Raw genomic sequence first — 20,900 nt, forward strand, 5'->3', positions numbered from 1 at the left:
AAACTTAAAAACTCAAAGGCACCAATATGAGAACAGTAAAGCAAGCAAGTACTAGAGCAATTAATCTACCTCATTTCTAATCTACCACTATTCAAGCAGAGAGCTAAAATAATATACACTATAATTTAAAACTAAAAGACACTAATTTACAAGTATAGAAAAGCAAGCAAGTGTTGTCTAACTAGAGAAATTAATCCAACTACTGTAGCAGGCGAGGCAACCAGAAACTAAAAGATGTATTAAACATAACCAAAGATTGCCGGTAAGGTAACATGAAAGAAAGGTATCACAATAATCATTAATGAAAGATATGCACACAAATACAATTGAGCGAAATAGGAAATAACGATTCAAGCAAGACGAAACCTAGATTATATTCAGAGATGTATGAATGCGCTTTTGTAACCACCCTAGCGGTTTATTTGAGAGTTGTAGCCCCATTCTCCCATTTACTGCTAATTTTGAACTTTATAGATGTTATGTGACTTGTTGGGGTAGTCTGTTTGGGTCCGGTGAGATTTCAGAATGAAATGAGACACTTAGTCTCAAGGTTAAAAGCTTAAATTGAAATGATTGACCGGATGTTGATCTTTAATCAAATGACTTCGTAATGGAATTTTTATGGTTTCGTTAGCTCCATTAGGTGATTTTGAACTTAGGAGCGTGTCCAGATTGTGATTTGAAGGTCCGTAGTGGAATAAGGCTTGATCGGGAGTGGACTTTTGATATCGGGTTCGGATTTCGATTTCGGAAGTTGAAGTAGGTCGTAATGTCAAATGTGACTTGTGACTTGTGTACAAAATTTGGGGTCAATCGGACGTGATTTGATAGGTTTCGGCATCTTTGTAGAAATTGGAAGTTCAAAATTCATTAGGCTTGAATCTATGTGTGATTCATGTTTTTGATGTTGTTCGGGGTTATTTGAGGGCTCGACTAAGTTCGTATCATGTTTTAGGACTCGTTTGTATGTTTGTTTGAGGTACCGGGGGCCTCGGGTTGATTTTGGATGGTTATCAAACCGATTTGAAGTTTGAGGGAATACTGAAGCTCATCAGCTTCTGGTGCAATCGCACCTGTGGAGTGGGGATCACCGGTGCGTTCTCGCATAAGAGAGAAGGGAGCCGCAAAAGCGACCAGGGAGGAAGTGAGCAGAGGTCACAGGTGCGAGGTTATTTCCGCACCTACGTGGTCATAAATGCGGCATTAAGGGCACAGAAATGAAGGGCTCGCAGGTGCGATGAGGAGTTCTGCACTTGCGGTTGTGCAGATGCGAGGCGAGAACCCCAGAAGCGGAGGCCTAACTCCAGTGGTTCACCGCAGAAGCAAAATTTTGTTCGCTTCTGCGACACCGCAGATGCGGTTTAAGTGTCCGCAGAAGCGGAAATGCTGGACAGAAAGTTAAATTCAAGGGTTCGCGATTTTTGCTTCCTTTCAAACATTTCAAGCACGGTTTAGGCAATTGTTGAGAGGGTTTTCAAGCATATTCTTGAGGTAAGTCCCTTGTACTCATTTCTTTATTAATAATCTTGCTTCCCCATTGATTTTCCCACCTAGTTGGTGTATATTTATGGTGTAAATTGGAAGTTTTGGTGCTAGGGATTTGGAGAGTTTGATTTGAGGATTTGGGTGATGATGTGGTGTCGAATTTTGATAAATTTGGTATGGTTAGACTCGTGGTTGAGTGGGCTTTTGGGTTTTGTGACTTTTATCAATTTCGAGACGTGGGCCTGGGGGCTGACCTTGAGCTGATTTTTTATTTTGATTAATAGCTTAGCATTTTCTTATGGAGTTGATTCCTTTAGCCCATGTTTATTATGTCACATTGTTTATGGATAAATTCGAGGCAGTCAGACGACGTTTCGTGAGCAAGGGTGTGTTGGAGTAGATATTTTCCCGTATTGAGGTAAGTAACAGTTCTAAATTTGGTTCTGAGGGTACGAAATCCTGTATTACATGTAATGTATTTGGTTTTGATGTGACGTACATACTAGGTGATGGGTGTGTGGGCATGCAACGTAGAAAATTGTGACTTGGTCAAATTCCGTGGAACCGTGTAGTTGTATAATCTGTTGTTATCTGTAGAGAAATTGAACCAGAAATCATGATAGAAATCATGTTTAGACTATGTGTTGGCACTATATGGACCCACGGAGGTCGTGTACATGTTGAATTATCTGCTAGATTGTTGTTTTATACTCAATCATAGTTTTACTTGTTTATTAGATATCAGTCTTTATTGTTCCTTGCTGATACATTATATCATTTCTATTGCGGCTGACTTTCATGACTACTGAGAGCCCGAGAGACTAGAGAGGTTTATGACTGAGTGAGGCTAAGGGCCTAATTGTGAGATAGTAATACTATAACACGTGAGTCGTCCGTGTGGATCCAGATATTATACTATAGCACGTGAGTTATCCATGCGGCACGTGAGTTCTCCGTGCGGATTATAATGCTTGGGCTGAAGGAGCCCCTGCGGAGTCTGCACACACCCCTAGTAAGCGCAGGTACCTATTGAGTGCGAGTGCCAAGTGCTGAGTGGATGGGAGGGCTGAGTGACTGTGGCCCTGGGAGGATGCATTTGATTTCATTATTGTTGCACTTAGTTGTCATGTATCACTGTCTTGAAATTTCTAAAAGATATTACACTCTGTTTCACTTAAACTTGTCATGGAATAACTGTTTGAACTAAATTATGGAACTTGAGAGCATGCCTACTTTCCTATGTTGAAATCTCTGTAATTGAAATGTAACTGTGAAGCTCGTCACTACTTTCAGTTCTTTATTTAGTCTTGTTACTTACTGAGTTGGTTGTACTCACACTACACCCTGCACCTTGTGTGCAGACCCAGGTGCATCCAATTCACGGCGGTTGCTGAGTTATGGAGTTTGGATTCTCGGAGACTATTGAGGTAGCTTCTTGGCGTTTCACAGACCTTGTTTCTCCTTCCCTATATTTCCACTTAATGTATTTAGTTTCAGATTATCATAGACAATATTTTCTTTCAGACTCGTTATGTATAGATGCTCATGTACTCTGTGACACCCCGATGGTTGGGAAATTTCTGCGTTGTATTTTGGGTTTCTATCCTGTTTATGAAAACATTTATTGTTTAAACTGCATTAATTCATTTTTCTGTTAAAAGTGTTGGAAATATTTTAAAATGTCGGCTTGCCTAGTATCACGATAGGCGCCATCACGACAGGTTAGGATTTTGGGTCGTGACAGCTTCCCAATGCACTGCTACTGCAACCTATTGAACACCTTATCATCGGTACTTGAGCCTGGCTAAATTCGTCTCTGCTGCCCTGACCAAGAGAAAAGACAAGTGCACGTGTCAAACAAAACTACAAAGAGAAAAAAAGACAGGGGATAGGGGACAGACTATATGAGTCGCCACCAGTAGTGGCTGATCTGGCGTCTACCTGTTAGCTACATTTGTTGCTCCTAAGATATAAAAAGTGTCAAAGGCAGAAAGGAGAAAAAGCAAGGGAAAGCAGGAGATGGAGGCTGCCAGACGATGGCAGTCGGTGGCAGTTTATAGTTTAGAGGGCGAGGGTAGAAGAAAAAGAGTGAAGAGGTGAGAGAGAAGAGAAAGAGAAGGAGAAAGGGGATATAAAAGAGGGGGTCTGTATGGGATTCACCAGCAGTCGTTGTCGATTAAGACCGGTGGCCGGTGGTCTGCGGCTACACCCAGAAAAAATTGAAAGGAGATAAAGAAGAGAGGAAAGATAGGGAGGGAAATAGAAGAAAAGTGAAGAGAGAGAGAGAGAGAGAGGGGGGAGAGAGAGAGAGAGAGCTTACACGTGCCAGCGCGGAAGAGAGAGAATGACGCTGAAATCGAACATCAAAAGTAGTATAGTTATCATTACACACACACACACATATCTGATTATATTCAATCCATACCAGTAAAACATTGGAAGTGTGAGATACAAATTACAATAATTGTATTATGGCACCCAATATATATAATATTTTATATATACTTTAAAATAATTATATAGAATTTATTTTTAAAATATCTAGAAATAATTGTTATTCTCTCGTTGGATGTAATATTTAATAGAGCTATAAAGTGCATCCTCTTTTATATATTCTAAATAATGCTTGATCCTAATGTGCATCATCACTTTTTTATCAAGGGTTATTGAAGTACCTCAATCTCTTTATTCTTTCATATTCAAATGTCAAGATCTATTAAGATTTTATATATTTTTTGAATTTAAAATGGTATTTGTCGATAACTTTTAAAATTCAATCGAACATATCATTATTTATGTTTTATATTAATTTTGAGTTTAATTATAAAAATTCAGTTAAACTTGAAAATGTATATCAATGAAAAACTAATGTTAGACTAAGAAAATAACTTTCATGTAGTACCAAAAGAGTTCTTCAATAAGAATATTTTAAAAAATTATATATTTATCAATTTGTTCAATTATTACTAAATATATTTGTAGGCATTTAAATTTTATTAGAATTAAATCCATAAAATTATTTGAACTATATTTCAAATTCAAGATATATTAGTCCAAATAAATATTATGGGCTAATATAATTGAATTAATTATTTAAGTCCAATAATATTGACTGGGCTAGCCCATTTAATTGGGCTACAAATGATGAGCCTATTTCATTAGGCCCAATATGTCATCTTCCTAGAAGCCCAATTTGGTGTCACATGTCAAATGATATGGCACGCCAAGTCAAACAAAAGAGCCCATAGAGTCGTCCCACTGGGTGGAACGACCCGGCCAGTCGTTTCGGGAATTATAGTCCTGTTTCCCCAATTTATGTTTCCTTTATGCTCTTAAGCTATATTATGATATACCGGGTTAGTTGTTTCGGGTCCGGAGTGGTTTCGGAGTGGAATGAGACACTTAGTGTCTTATTTAGAACCTTAAGTAGGAAAAGTCAACCGAATTTTGACATATGTGTAAACGATCTCGGATTTAAATTCCGATGGTTCCGTTAGCTTCGTTAGGTGATTTCGGACTTAGGAATACGTCCGGAATGTGATTTGGAGGTCCGTGGTAGAATTAGGCTTGAATTGGCGAAATTGGAAATTTGGCAATTTTTGGTCGGCAGTGAAAAATTTGATATAGGGGTCGGAATGAAATTCTGGAAGTTGGAGTAGGTTCGTAGTGTAATTTGTGACATGTGTGCCAAATCTGAGGTCATTCGGACATGGTTTGGTTGGTTTCGGCATCGAGTGTCGAATTTGAAAGTTTAGAAGTTCTTAGGCTTGAATCCGAGGGAAATTTGGTGATTTGATGTTGTTTTGAGTTATTCAAAGGTTCGACTAAGTTTGTATATTGATATGTGACTTGTTGGTATTTTTGGTTGAGGTCCCGATGGCCTTGGGGTGATTTCGGGTGATTAACGGAACAAGTTTGGATATCGGAGGATTGCTGAAGTTGGAACTCAGCTATCATAATCGCACCTGTGGATGTCTCATCGCAGGTGTGAGCCCGCAGAAGCGATCGGGAAGTCGTAGATGCGATGTTGGAGGATTTGGGAAGAAGGCGCAGGTGCAATGAAGTTCCAGCATCTACGAGGCCGCAGAAGCGCACAAGAGGTCGCAGGTGCGAACAGTGTCAAGGTAGGCTAGGTCCGCAGGATAGGTCACATCTGCGAGTCCATAGATGCGGATAGGTGACGCGTAAGAGGAAGTGAGAAAGTCAGGTGGTGGCCGCAGGTGCGAGGCATTTTCCGCACCTGCGTGATCGCACATGCGGAAATAGAGCGCAGGTGCGGAGTCTGGGCGTTTAAGTGACTTGCGCAGGTACAGTTGTTTGGACCGCAGGTGCGGTGGCACAGAATCGAGAAATTGTCCGCAGGTGCGAAAAGCCTGGGCAGAAACCATAAATAGAACCCTTTGCGAATTTGATTCATTTCCACCATTTTCAAGTCGGTGTTTGGAGCTTTTGGAGTGATTTTTGAAAGTTGATTCAAGGGCTATCAGTGAGGTAAGTTGCTTGAGCCTTAATACTCGTATGTATGATGATTTCCCGTTGTTTAATCCCGTAATTAGTGAAAATAAAGGGTTAGGGCTTGGGATTTTGGAGAGTTTAATTTGAGGATTTGAGGGACCAAACGATGTCGGATTTTGATAAATTTCGTATATATGGACTCGCAAGTGGATGAGCTTTCCTAGTTTTGTAAATTTTGTCGGATTTTGAGACGTGAGCCCGGGGGCCGGGTGTAGCCAATTTTGGGTTTTAGGAAAATTTGATAGTTTTTCTTGTGGAATTCATTCCATTAGCGTATATTGATGGTATTATACTGATTGTGAATAGATTCGGAGCATTTGGAGGCCGAATCGATAGGCAAGAGCATTGCGGGGTAGAGATTTGACCGGTTTGAGGTAAGTAACGATTGTAAATCTAGTCCTAAGGGTATGAAACCCCGGATTTCGTATCATTTTACTATTTTGAAGTGACGCACATGCTAGGTGACGGGCGTGTGGGCGTGCACTATTGGGGATTGTGACTTGGTCCGTCCCGTAGCAACTATGAAGTTGCATATTTTGTTGAAACTATATGATACTTATATGTTTTAGAAAGAGTTTCTGCAAATTGGGTTGAATGCCATGTTTTGGGCCTTGTGCCAGTGCTGTTTGGACCCTTAGGGGCCTTTTCTTACTATCCTCTCACTGTTTTCGATTGAAAATATATACTCAGTCATGGTTATACTTGTTTACTGCATAACTCAGTTTTATGACTCTATTTTGACGCATATAAATGTTGTTTTGTGCCGAATGCCATGTTTTTACTGAAATGCCCGAGTGGATTGAGAGGTTTATGACTGAGTAAGGCCGAGGGCCTGATTTGTGAGGGTATTTATGGGATCGAGCTGCACGCCGCAGCATGTTCGATATAGTCCGAGGGCCTGGGTGATTTATGCCATGATTTGGCTTGATATAGCGCTTGGGCTGAAGGATCCCCTCTGGAGTCTATACACACTCTTAATGAGCGCACGTACCTACTAAGTGCGAGTGCCGAGTGCAGAGTGCTGAGTGACTGGGAGGCATGAGTGATTGGGAGGTATGACCGAGTGGCATGACTGATTGTGAGGTATGCTCGAGTGGCATGAGTAATTGTGAGGTATGCCTGAATGGCATGAGTGACTATGAGGTATGCCCGAGAGGCATGAGTGACTGTGAGGTTTTCCCGATGGGCTGTATATGAGTGATGTTTTGCCCGAGGGGTTGTATATGAGTGATGTTTTTCCCGAGGGACTGTTTACGATTTCATCATTTGTTTCTCACCTTTGCATTTAGCCTCTATTTGAAAACTGTTGAAAAATATCTTATAATGATTTTACTGGAACTAGGTTTAAAAGAGTTATTTTGATTCACATTCTGATTTTAAAAGCATGTGGTATTTTATAGCGATTTCATGATATGAACTTTTTATGCTTTATTGCTCACCACTACTGCTCAGTCTTTATTTATTGTTGTTACTTACTGAGTTGGCGTACTCACGTTACTCCCTGCACATTGTGTGCAGATCCAGGTGTAGCTGGATACGGTAGCGGTTGTTGATTATTCTGGTTGTAGATTTTCTCGGGGATAGCAAGGTAGCTACTTGGAGATCGCAGCCCCTGTTCTTCTCCCTCTTATCTTCCTTTAGTTGTATTTAGTTATTTTCCAGACTATGTTAGTTTTGATATTGTCAGACAAATGGTAGTAAATGCTCATGACTAGTGACACCCCGATGTCGGGCTTTTCTTTTCCGCACTTTTATTTTGATTTGAACTCCTTTATGGAGGTTTTTTAAGTTAAATAACATTGAAATTATCTTTGACATGAAAATATCAGTTTGTTTTGTATATGAGTCGGCTTGCCTAGTTCCACGATAGGCACCATCACGACAGGGGTTAGCTTGGGTCATGACAGATTGGTATCAGAGCCTAGGTTACATAGGTCTCACGAGTCATGAGTGGGTTTAGTAGAGTCTTGCGGACCAGTACAGAGACGTCTGTACTTATCTTCGAGAGGCTGTAGAACTTTTAGGAAAATTCCACAATCTTGAATTCTTGTCTTGTGAATCTGTTGATTCTAGTAACTAAACATCTGTTGTATTATTCTCTCACAGATGGTGAGGACTCGTAGTACCAGGCAGGAGGGCCAACCACCAGTACCACCAGCCAGTGCCGCAATAGGCCTAGGCCGCGGTAGAGGCCGTGGAATGGGCAGAGGTGCAGCACGTACAGCAGCTGGGGAAGTACCTGCAGATCCACCAGTTATCCCAAATCAGGACCAGGTTCCAGTTGTTGATGCACCAACTCAAGCGCCACCTATGCCTATTGTGATTCCAGGCCTTCAGGAGGCCCTAGCTCAGATTTTGACAGCGTGTACCGGCCTTGCCCAGGCGGTCTCTATCTCGACGGCCACAACCACTTCTCAGGCCAGGGGAGGTACTCAGACTCCCGTCGCTCGCACACCCGAGTAGGTTGTTCAGTGACTTCAGACACCGGAGGCACCACCAGTCCAGCCCGTTGTAGATGCACAAGATTATGTGGTTCCTACTACGCCTGAGGATGATTGCCGTAGGTTGGAGAGGTTTGGGAGACTCTAGCCACCACCTTTCAGTGGCACAGAGAGAGAGGATGCTCAGGACTTCTTGGACAGGTGTCAGAGGATACTCCGTACTGCTGGTATTTTGGAGACTTGTGGGGTCTCATTTATTACTTTTTAGTTCTCCAGGGCTGCACTCAGATGGTAGGAGACTTACGAGAGTCGTAGGCCTGTTGGTGCAGCACCCCTTACTTGGCAGCAGTTCTCCATGGTCTTTTTGGAGAAGATTGTGCCTCGATCCCGTAGAGAGGATCTGCGCAGACAGTTTGAGCGGCTTCGCCAGGGTGATATGTTTGTGACCCAGTACAAGATGCGGTTCTTCGAGTTGGCCCGTCATGCAATCTGGTTGGTTCCCACGGACAAGGAGAGGATCATGAGGTTTATTGATGGTCTCACTTTTCAGCTATAGTTTCTTATGACCAGAGAGAGGGTGTCTGGTGCTACCTTTGATGATGTTGTCGACATTGCTCGACATATTGAGATGGTCCGCGGTTAGGCGAGGGTTGAGCGGGAGGTCAAGAGGCCTTGAGGGCAGGGTGGATTCGGCGGTGCTCCTTTTGGGGGTCAATTTCAGCACGGTAGAGGTCGTCATTTCAGACAGGCTCAGTCAACTCAGCCATTTCACCGTGGTGCCTCATCTGGCCATGGTTCTCAAAGTTCTCATTAGGGCGACTCATCACTTAATTCCATTCCAGCTCATAGTTCGTCCTGTGCTCCACCAGTTCGGGGCTCCTCTATTCCAGGTTCTTCTACCAGTTATCCCGGTGCTAGGGGTTCCCTTCAGTTTCCATCACCAGCACTAGGGAGTTGTTTTGAGTGTGGGGAGTTTGGGCATATGTGGAGGTAGTGTCCTCGTCGTCATGAAGGTCTATCTCAATAGAGGAGTCAGCCTTCGACTTCAGCACCAGTTACTTCACCACCCACCCAGTCAGCTCGGGGTGGAGGTCAGTCAGCTAGGGGTCGTTGTAGAGGGGGAGGTAGATCAGGGGGTGTCCAGGCCCATATCTATGCACTCCCTGCCAGACCAGATGTTATTGCTTCAGATGCTGTGATTACAGGTTTTGTATCAGTTTGTCATAGAGATGCCTCAGTATTATTCGACAATGGTTCCACGTATTCAAATGTTTCCTTGTATTTTGCCCATTTTCTGGATATGCCTCATGAGTCTTTAGTTTCATCTATTCATGTATCTACTTCTGTGGACGATACTATTATTGTGGACCGCGTATATCGGTCATGTGTGGTGACTATTGGGGGTCTGGAGATGTAAGTGGACCTTTTGCTGCTCAGTATAGTTGACTTTGATGTGATATTGGGTATGGATTGGTTATCTCTATGCCATGTTGTTCTAGATTCTCATGCTAAGATGGTGACATTGGCTATGCTGGGATTTCCGAGGGTTGAATGGAGCGGTTCTGTAGATTATGTATCAAGTAGGGTGATTTCATATTTGAAGGCTCACTGTATGGTTGAGAAGGGTTGCCTATCTTATTTGGCTTTTATGAGGGATGTTAGTGCAGAGACTCCTGTCATTGATTTTGTTCCGGTGGTACGTGATTTTTCGGATGTGTTTTCTGCGGACCTGCCAGGCATGCCGCCTGACAGGGATATTGACTTCGGTGTCGATTTGGTGTCGGGCACTCAGCCCATTTCTATTCCACTGTATCGTATGACACCGGTGGATTTGAAGGAATTGAAAGAAAAACTTCAAGAACTCATTGATAAGGGGTTTATTCGGCCTAGTGTGTCCCCTTGTGTTGCACAGGTTCTATTTTTGAAGAAGAAGGATGGTTCCATGATGATGTGCATTGATTACAGGCAGTTGAACAAGGTCACAGTCAAAAACAAGTATCCTTTGCCTCGTATTGATGATTTATTTGGCTAGCTTCAGGGAGTGAGGGTGTTCTCCAAAATTTATTTGAGGTCCGGTTATCACCAGTTGAAGATTCGGAATTTGGATATTCTTAAGACAGCTTTCAGGACCCGATATGGCCATTATGAGGTCTTAATGATGTCTTTTGAGCTGACCAATCCCCCAGCAACATTCATACATTTAATGAACAGTGTATTTGAGCCCTATCAGGACTTATTTGTTGTTGTATTTATTGATGACATCCTGGTGAACTCTCGTAGCCATGAGGAGCACGCTCAGCATTTAAGGATTGTATTACAGAGATTGAGAGAGGAGAAAATTTATTCAAAGTTCTCCAAGTGTGAGTTTTGGCTCAGTTCAGTAGCATTTTTGGGACACGTGGTGTCCAGTGAGGGTATTCAGGTGGATCCAAAGAAGATAGAGGCGGTTTAGAGTTGGCCTAGACCATCCTCATCCACAGAGACTAGGAGCTTCCTTGGTTTGGGGGGTTATTACCGTCGCTTTGTGGAGGGACTTTCATCTATTGCATCGCCCTTGACCAAATTGACCCAAAAGGGTGCTCCATTCAGGTGGTCGGATGAATGTGAGGAGAGCTTTCAGAAGCTCAAGACTTCTTTGACCACAACTCTAGTGTTAGTTCTGCCATCAACTTCAGGTTCGTACATCGTGTATTGTGATGCCTCGAGGATAGGCATTGATTGTGTTTTGATGCAGGAGGGTAGGGTGATTGCCTACGCCTCGCAGCAGTTGAAGACCCATGAGAAGAACTATCATGTCCATGATCTTGAGTTAGCAGCCATTGTTCACGCCTTGAAGATTTGGCGTCATTATTTGTCTGGAGTTCATTGGGAGATCTATACTGATCATCGGAGTCTACAACATCTGTTCAAGCAGAAGGATCTTAATTTGCGTTAGCGGATAAGGACTATAATATCACTATTTTTTACCATCCGTGGAAGGCCAATGTGGTGGCCGATGCTTTGAGTCACCGGGCGGAGAGTTTGGGGAGTTTAGCATATCTTCCGGCAGCAAAGAGACCTTTGGCATTGGATGTTCAGACCTTAGCGGGCCAACTTGTGAGATTGGATATTTCGGAGTCGGGTCGGGTGTTGGCTTGTGTGGTCCCCAGGTCTTCTCTTTTTGACCGTATCAGGGAGCGTCAGCATGATGACCCCCACTAGCTCGTTCTTCAGGACAGGGTTTGGAGAGGTGATGCTAGGGATGTGATTATTGGTGATGACGGCGTGTTGAGGATGCAGGGACGGATATGTGTGTCTAATGTAGAGGGCTTCAGGAGTTGATTCTTGGGGAGGCCTACTGCTCGCGGTATTCCATCCATCCGGGTGCCGCGAAGATGTACCAAGATTTGAGACAGCACTATTGGTGGAGGCAGATGAATAAGGATATAGTTGCATTTGTAGCTCGGTGTCTTAACTGTCAGCAGGTTATGTATGAATATCAGAGAACGGGTGGCTTGCTTCAGAGATTAGAAATCCCAGACTAGAAGTAGGAGCGGATCACCATAGACTTCGTAGTTGGGCTCCCACGGACTTCAAGGAAGTTCGATGCTATTTGGGTGATAGTGGATCGGCTGACTAAGTCCGTGCATTTCACAGTTAGTACTACTTACGCTTCAGAACGGTTGGCTTAGATTTACATCCGAGAGATTGTTCGTCTGCATGGTGTCTCAGTTTCCATCATTTCAGATATGGGCACTCATTTTACATTGCAGTTTTGGAGGGCAGTTCAGTGAGAGTTGGATACTCAGGTTGAGTTGAGCACAAGTTTTCACCCTCAGATGGACGGGCAGTCCGAGCGCACTATTCCGATATTGGAGGACATGTTGTGCACTTTTGTCATTGACTTTGGGGTTTCATGGGACCAGTTCTTGCAACTCGCCGAGTTTTCATATAACAATAGTTATCAGTCGAGTATTCAGATGGCTCCGTATGAGGCTTTATATAGGCGGCGGTGTAGATCTCCGATTGGATAGTTTGAGCCAGGTGAGGCTAGGTTCTTGGGTACAGACTTGGTCCACGATGCATTAGATAAGGTGAAATTGATTCAGGAGCGACTTCGCATGGTGCAGTCTAGGCAGAAGAATTATGCGGATAGGAAGGTACGTGATGTATCTTTCTTGGTCCGTGATGTATCTTTCATGCAGATAGGAAGGTCCGTGATGTCTCACGAGTCATGAGCAGGTTTAGTAGAGTCTTTCGGATCGGTACGGAGATGTCTATACTTATCTTCGAGAGGCTGCAAAATCCTTAGGAATCTCCACATTCTTGAATTCTTGTCGTACGAATCTGTTGATTCTAGTAACTAAACATATGCTGTTTCATTGTCTCACAGATGGTGAGGACTCGTGCTACTGGTCAGGAGGTCCAACCACCAGTACCACCAGCCAAGGCTACGAGAGGCCAAGTCCGCGGTAGAGGCCGTGGTAGGGGCAGAGGTGCAGCCCGCACCGCAACTGGGGTAGTACCTGTAGATCCACCAGTTTCCCTATATCTTGACCAGATTCCAGTTGTTGATGCACCAGCTCAGGCACCACATGTGCCTATTGTGATTCCAGACCTTCAGGAGGCCCAAGCTCAGATTCTGACAGCGTATACTGGCCTTGCTCAGGTGGTCTCTATCTCGACAACTGCAACCACTTCTTAGGCCGGGGTGGCACATGCACTCAGACTCCCATCGCTCGCATACCCGAGCAGGTTGTTCAGGGAGTTCAGACACCGGGGGCACCACCAGCCCAGCCGGTTGTAGCTACACAGGATTTTGTGGTTCCTGCTATGCCTGGGGATGATCAGCATAGGTTGGAGAGGTTTGGGAGACTCCATCCGCCACCTTTCAGTGGCACAGAGAGAGAGGATGCCCAGGACTTCTTGGATAAGTGTCAGAGGATACTCCATACAGCTGGTATTCGAGAGACTTATGGGGTCCCATTCACTACTTTTCAGTTTTCTAGGGCTCCACTTAGATGTTGGGAGACTTACGAGAGGCGTAGGCCTATTGGTGCAGCACCCCTTACTTGGCAACAGTTCTCCGTGGTCTTTTTGGAGAAGTTCGTGCCTAAGTCCCGCAGAGAGGAGCTGCGCAAACAGTTTGAGCAGCTTCGTCAGGGTGATATGTCTATGACACAGTATGAGATGTTGTTATCCGAGTTGGCCCGTCATGCTATCTGGTTGGTTCCCATAGACCAAGAGAGGATCAGGAGGTTAATAGATGGCCTCGATTTTCAGGTTCGGTTGCTTATGACCAGGGAGAGGGTGTATGGTGCTACCTTTGATGAGTTTGTCGACATTGCCTGGCGGATTGAGATGGTTCGCGGCTAGGAGAGGGTTAAGAGGGAGGCTAAAAGGCCTTGTGGTCAGGGTGGATTCAGCGGTGCTCCTTTTGGGGGTCAGTTCCAGCATGGTAGAGGTCGTCATTTCAGATAAGCTCAATCAGCTCGGCCATTTCACCGCGGTGCATCATCTGGCCATGGTTCTCATAGTTCTCATCAGGTCCACTCATCACTCGGTGCCCTTCCAGCTTAGAGTTCATCCCGTGCTCCACCAGTTCATGGCTCCTTTATGCCAGGTTCTTCTACTAGTTTTCCCGGCGCTAGGGGTTCACTTCAGTTCCCACCACCAGTACTACGGAGTTGTTTTGAGTGTGGGGAGTTGGGCATAGGTGGAGGAAGTATCCTCATCGTCATGGAGGTCTATCTCAGCAGAGCAGTCAGCCTTCGACTTTAGCACCAGTTACTTCACCACCCGCCCAGTCAGCTCGGGGTGGAGGTCAGTCAGCTAGGGATCGCCCTAGAAAGGGAGGCATATCATGGGGTGGTCAGGCCCGTTTCTATGCCTTCCCTGCCAGACCAGATGTTATTGCTTCAGATGTTGTGGTTACAGGTATTGTCTCAGTTTGTCACAGAGATGACTCCGTATTATTTGACCCTGGTTCCACATATTCATTTGTTTCCTCGTATTTTGCCTTTTTCTGGATATGCCCCGTAAGTCTTTAGTTTCATCGGTTCATGTATCTACTTATGTGGGCGACACTATTGTTGTGGACCTCGTATATCGATCATGTGTGGTGACTATTGGGGGTCTGGAGACCCAAGTGGACCTTTTGCTGCTCAGTATGGTTGACTTCGATGTTATAGTGGGTATGGATTGGTTATCTCTATGTCATGTTGTTCTAGATTATCACGCTAAGACTGTGACCTTGGCGATGCCGGGATTTCTGAGGGTTGAGTTGAGCGGCTTTGTAGATTTTGTACCAAGTAGGGTGATTTCATATTTGAAGGCTCAGCGTATGGTTGAGAAGGGTTGCTTATCGTATTTGGCTTTTGTGAGGGATGCTAGTGTAGAGGCTCCAACTATTGATTTTTTTCCAATAGTACGTGATTTTCCGTATGTGTTTCCTGCAGACCTGTCGGTCATGCCGCCTGACAGGGATATTAACTTTGGTATTGATTTGGTTTTGGGCACTCAGCCCATTCCTATTCCACCGTACCGTATGGCACCGGCGGAGTTGAATGAGTTAAAAGAAAAACTTCAGGAACTCTTTAATAAGGGGTTTATTCGGTCTAGTGTGCCACCTTGGGTGCACCGGTTCTATTTGTGAAGAAGAAGGATGGTTCCATGAGAATGTGCATTGATTACAGGTAGTTGAACAAGGTCACAGTCAAGAACAAGTATCATTTTCCTCGTATTGATGATTTATTTGACCAGCTTCAGGGAACGAGGGTGTTCTCCAAGATTGATTTGAGGTCTGGGTATCATCAGCTGAATATTCGGGATTCAGATATTCTTAAGAGAGCTTTCAGGAACAGATATGGCCATTATGAGTTCTTAGTAATGTCTTTTGGGCTGACCAATGCCCCACCAGCGTTCATGCATTTTATGAACAGTTTATTCCAGCCCTATTTGGACTTATTCATGGTTGTATTCATTGATGATATCCTGGTGTATTCTCGTAGCCAGGAGGCGCACGCTCGGCATTTGAGGATTGTATTACAGAGATTGAGGGAGGAGAACCTTTATGCAAAGTTCTCCTAAATGTGAGTTTTGGCTCAACTTAGTAGCATTCTTGGGGCACGTGGTGTCCAGTGAGGGTATTCAGGTGGATCCAAAGAAGATAGACGCGGTGCAAAGTTGGCCTAGACCGTCCTCAGCCATGGAAATTAGGAGCTTTCTTGGTTTGGTGGGTTATTACCGTCGCTTTGTGGAGGGATTTTCATCTATTGCTTCACCCTTGACCAAATTGACCCAAAAGGGTACTTCATTTAGGTGGTCGGACGAGTGTGAGGAGAGCTTTCAAAATCTCAAGACTGCCTTGATCACAACTCCAGTGTTAGTTCTGCCATCAGCTTCAGGTTCTTACACCATGAATTGTGATGACTCGAGAATAGGCATTGGTTATGTTCTGGTGCAGGAGGGTAGGGTGATTGCCTATGCCTCGTGCCCGTTGAAAACCCATAAGAAGAACTATCCTGTCCATGATCTCGAGTTAGCAGCCATTGTTCACGACTTGAAGATTTGGCGCCATTATTTGTATGGGGTTCATTGTGAGATCTATACTAATCACCGGAGTCTGCAGCATCTATTTAACTAGAAGGAGCTTAATTTGCATCAACGGAGATTGTTGGAGCTTCTTAATAACTATGATATCACTATTTTGTACCATCCGGGGAAGGCGAATGTGGTGGCCGATGCTTTGAGTCGCTGGGCGGAGAGTTTGGGGTGTTTAGCATATCTTCCAGCAGAAAAGAGACCTTTGGCATTGGATGTTCAGGCCTTAGCGGGCCAGCTTGTGATATTGGATATTTCGGAGCCTAGTCGGATGTTGGCTTGCGTGGTCTCCAGGTCTTCTCTTTATGACTATATCAGGGAGCGTCAGTATGATCACCCCCACTTGCTTGTTCTTTAGGACAGGGTTCAGAGAGGTGATGCTAGGGATGTAACTATTGGTGATGATGGCGTGTTGAGGATGCAGGGCCGGATTTGTGTGCCTAATGTAGATGGGCTCCGGGAGATTGATTCTTGAAGAGGCCCACATATCGCGGTATTCCATCCATCCGGGTGCCGCAAAGATGTACTAGGATTTGAGGCAGCACTATTGGTGGAGGCGGATGAAGAAGGATATAGTTGGGTTTGTAGCTCGGTGTCTCATTTGTTAGCAGGTTAAGTATGAACATCAGAGATTGGGTGGCTTGCTTCAGAGATTTGAGATCCCAGAGTGGAAGTGGGAGGGGATCACCATGGACTTCATAGTTGGGCTCCCACGAACTTCGAGGAAGTTCGATGTTATTTGGGTGATTGTGGATCGGCTGACCAAGTCTGCGCACTTTATTCCAGTAGGTACTACTTACACTTCAGAGCGGTTGGCTGAGGTTTACATCCGAGAGATTGTTCGCATGCATGGTGTCCCAGTTTCCATCATTTCAGACAGAGGTACTCAGTTCACATCATAGTTTTGTAGGGCCGTGCAGCGAGAGTTGGGTACTCAGGTTCGGTTGAGCATAATATTTTACCCTCAGATGGACGGGCAGTCCGAGCGCACTATTTAGATATTGGAGGACATGTTGTGCGCTTATGTCATTGACTTTGGGGGTTCATGGGACCAGTTTCTGCCACTCACAGAGTTTGCATATAACAACAGTTATCAGTCGAGTATTCAGATGTCTCCGTACGAGGCTTTATGTGGGAGGAGGTGTAGATCTCTGGTTGGATATTTTGAGTCGGGTGAGGCTAGGCTCTTGGGTATAGACTTAGTCCATGATGCATTAGATATGTGAAATTGATTCAGGAGCGGCTTCGCACGGCGTAGTCTAGGTAGAAGAGCTATACGGACAGGAAGGTCCATGATGTATCTTTCATGGTTGGGGAGAAGGTTTTGCTGAAGGTATCACCCATGAAGGGTGTCATGAGGTTTGGAAGAGGGGCATGTTGAGCCCCCGATTCATTGGGCCTTTTGAGGTTCTTCAGAGGATAGGGAAGGTGGCTTATAAGCTTGCCTTGCCACCCAGCTTGTCGCATGTGCACCTAGTGTTTCATGTTTCCATGTACCGAAAGTATATTGGAGATCTGTCCCATGTTTTGGACTTCAGCACGGTTCAGTTGGAGGATGATATGACTTATGATGTGGAGCCGGTGGCTATTTTGGATCGGTAGGTTCGAAGGTTGAGGTCAAAGGACATAGCTTCAGTAAAGGTACAGTGGAGAGGGCAGCCGAGGGAGGAGTCCACCTGGGAGACCGAGTGGGAGATGAGGAGCAGATATCCACGCATATTTGAGAGTCCGGGTATGTTTCTAGATTCGTTCGAGGAAGAACGATTGTTTAATGTAACGACCCGGCCGATCGTTATGATAGTTATAGCTCTGTTACCCCCCATTTTTGCTTCCTTTATGCCTTTAAGCTATATTATATGTACCAGGTTAGATGGTTCGGGTCCGAAGTGGTTTCGGAGTGGATTGAGACACTTAGTCTCCTATTTAGAAGTTTAAGTTGGAAAAGTCAATAGGATATTGACCTATGTTTAAATTATCTCGAATTTGAATTTTTATGGTTCTGTTAGCTCCGTTAGGTGATTTTGGACTTAAGAGTGCGTCTGGAATGTGATTTGGAGGTCTGTAGTGGAATTAGGCTTGAATTGGCGAAATTGGAAATTTGGCGATTTTCTGTTGGCAGTGGAAAATTTGATATCGGGGTCGGAATGGATTTCCGGAAGTTGGACTAGGTTCGTAGTGTCATTTGTGACGTGTGAGTAAAATTTGAGATCATTCGGATGTGGTTTGGTAAGTTTCGGCGTTGTTTGTGGAATTCGGAAGATTTGAAGTTCTTAGGCTTGAATCCGAGGGTAATTTGGTATTTTGATGTTGGTTTGAGTGATTCGAAGGTTCAACTAAGTTTGTATGTTGATATATGACTTGTTGGTATTTTTTGTTGAGGTCCCGAGGGCCTCGGGCGTGTTTCGGATGATCGGCGGATTGATTTTTGGTGTTTGGGAGCTGCTGGTGTGAATTCTGCTGGTGTTTCCACACTTGCGGAAGGGGAGTCGCAGGTGCGCCTGGGAAGTTCACAGGTGCGGACAGTGCTGGGCTAGACAGGATGCGCAGGTGTGAGAAGTCTGTCGGATATGCGAGCCCCCAGGTGCGAGACTTGGAGCACAGATGCGGAAAATTGGAGGCCAAGGCTGGAGCGCAGGTGTAAAGGATTGGTCGCACCTGCGAGCCCGCAGGTGCGACGCCTGGGCGCAGGTATGGAGGCTGAAGAATTAAGTGAGTTTTGCAGGTACGGCGATTTTCCCGCAGGTGCGGTCCTGTAAGCGCAAAGAATTGGCCGCATATGCGAAAAGCCTGGGTAGATAGTATAAATTTCACACTTCGCAAATTTTGGTCCATTCTTCACCATTTTCAGTCAGTTTTGAAGCTTTTGGGAATGATTTTGAAGAGGGATTCAAGGGATATCAGTGAGGTAAGTTGCTTGAGCCCTAATACTCGTATATATGGTGATTTCCCGTAGCTTAATCATGTAATTAGTGAAAATTAGGGATGAAAATGAGGGGTCAGGGCTTGGGATTTTGGAGAGTATGATTTAAGGATTTGAGGGACCAAATGAGGTCGGATTTTGATAAATGTTGTATACATGGACTCGTGAGTGAATGGGCTTTCTAGTTTTTTAAATTTTGTCGGATTTCGAGACGTGTGCCTGGGGGCGGGTTTGAGCCGATTTCGGGTTTTTGGTATAATTTGATAGTATTTTTTGTGGAATTCATTCCATTGGCATATATTGATGGTATTGTACTGATTGTGAATAGATTCGGAGCATTTGGAAGCTGAGTCGAGAGGCAAGAGCATCGCGGGGTAGAGATTTGACTAGTTTGAGGTAAGTAACGATTATAAATCTAGTCCTGAGGGTATGAAATCACGAATTTCGTATCATTTTACTATTTTGAGGTGACTCACATACTAGGTGACAGGTGTGTGGGCATGCACCGTGGGGGTTGTGACTTGGTCCATCCCGTAGCAACTGTAAAGTTGCATATTTTTGTTGAAACTATATGATACTTATGAGTTTTAGAAATGAGTTTCTGTAAATTGGGATTAATGCCATGTTTGAGCCTTGTGCCAGTGTTGTTTGGATCCTTAGGGGCCTTTTTCTTACTATCCTCTCACTGTTTTCAATTGAAAATCTATACTCAGTCATGGTTATACCGGTTTACTGCATAACTCAATTTTGTTACTCTGTTTTGATACATATAAATGTTGTTTTGGGCTGAGTTCCCTGCTTTTACTGAGAGCCCAAGTGGCTTGAGAGGTTTATGACTGAGTGAGGCCGAGGGCCTGATTTGTGAGGATATTTATGGGATCGGGCTGCACGTCGCAGCATGCTTGATATAGGCCGGGGGCAAGAGTGATTTATGCCATGATTTGGCTTGATATAGCGCTTGGGTTGAAGGAGCCCCTCCGGAGTGTATACACACCCCCAGTGAGCACAGGTACCTACTGAGTACGAGTGTCGAGTGCCGAGTGATGAGTTACTGGGAGGCATGAGAGATTGTAAGGTATGCCCGAGAGGCATGAGTGATGGTGAGGTATGCCCGAGAGGCATGAGTGATTGTGAGGTTTGCCCGAGGGGATGTGTACAAGTGATGTTGCCCGAGAGGCTGATTATGATTTCATCATTTTTGCTCGCCTTTGCATTGAGCCTTTATTTGAAAAACTGTTGAAAAATATTTTTAAATGATTTTTACTGGAACTAGGTTTAAACGAGATGATTTGATTACAACCCTGATTTTTTTTAAGCATGCTATATTTTACCAAGATTTCATGATATTAACTTTATATGCTTTATTGCTCGTCACTACTTCTCTTTTCCGCACTTTTTTTTTGATTTGAACTCTTTTACGAAGGTTTTTATGTTAAATAGCCTTGATATTTTCTTTGAAATGAAAATATCGGTTTGTTTTTGAAATGAGTTGGCTTGCCTAGTTCCACGATAGGCGCCATCACGACAGGGCTAGTTTGGGTCGTGACACAGCTCTACCTTGAATTTTTACGTTCCTGCTTAAACTCTGCCCAAGTCTGATATCTCCAATACCTGGCTCTGCACAAAAATGTGCAGAAGTGTAGTACGAGTACACCACGGTCGGTACCCAGTAAGTATCAAGACTAACCTCAGTGGAGTAGAGACGAGGTACAGTCAAGACACTCACTAGTCTAATAACTTGTGCAATATAATATACAAAATAATAGAAAACAAATAACAATAAGGGCAACATAAAACAACTAGTGATATGCACACTAAGACAATAAAATCACTATTAATATCGCTCAATAATTGATAAATACAATTACACCAAGTTAAATCAAGTTCTTCAATTAAATATCTTTCTCTAATTCTTACGAATAAAACTCTTTTTCAAATATAATTTCCTCAAATAAATA

The 20,900-nt window shown here is 44.1% G+C and overlaps 1 protein-coding gene across 1 annotated transcript; it reads left to right on the plus strand.

Annotated features, from left to right (window-relative positions):
• The first annotated feature begins 8,106 nt into the window (after window positions 1-8,106).
• Window positions 8,107-15,075, plus strand: LOC138893772 (uncharacterized). Its single transcript, XM_070178432.1, has 5 exons — window positions 8,107-8,319; window positions 12,814-13,089; window positions 13,176-13,501; window positions 14,137-14,357; window positions 14,651-15,075. The coding sequence occupies exons 1-5, from the start codon at window positions 8,107-8,109 to the stop codon at window positions 15,073-15,075; spliced, it is 1,461 nt and encodes a 486-aa protein (XP_070034533.1).
• The last annotated feature ends 5,825 nt before the right edge of the window (window positions 15,076-20,900 follow it).

Source organism: Nicotiana tomentosiformis, chromosome 6, assembly GCF_000390325.3.
Source record: "Nicotiana tomentosiformis chromosome 6, ASM39032v3, whole genome shotgun sequence".
Taxonomy (NCBI): Eukaryota; Viridiplantae; Streptophyta; class Magnoliopsida; order Solanales; family Solanaceae; genus Nicotiana; species Nicotiana tomentosiformis.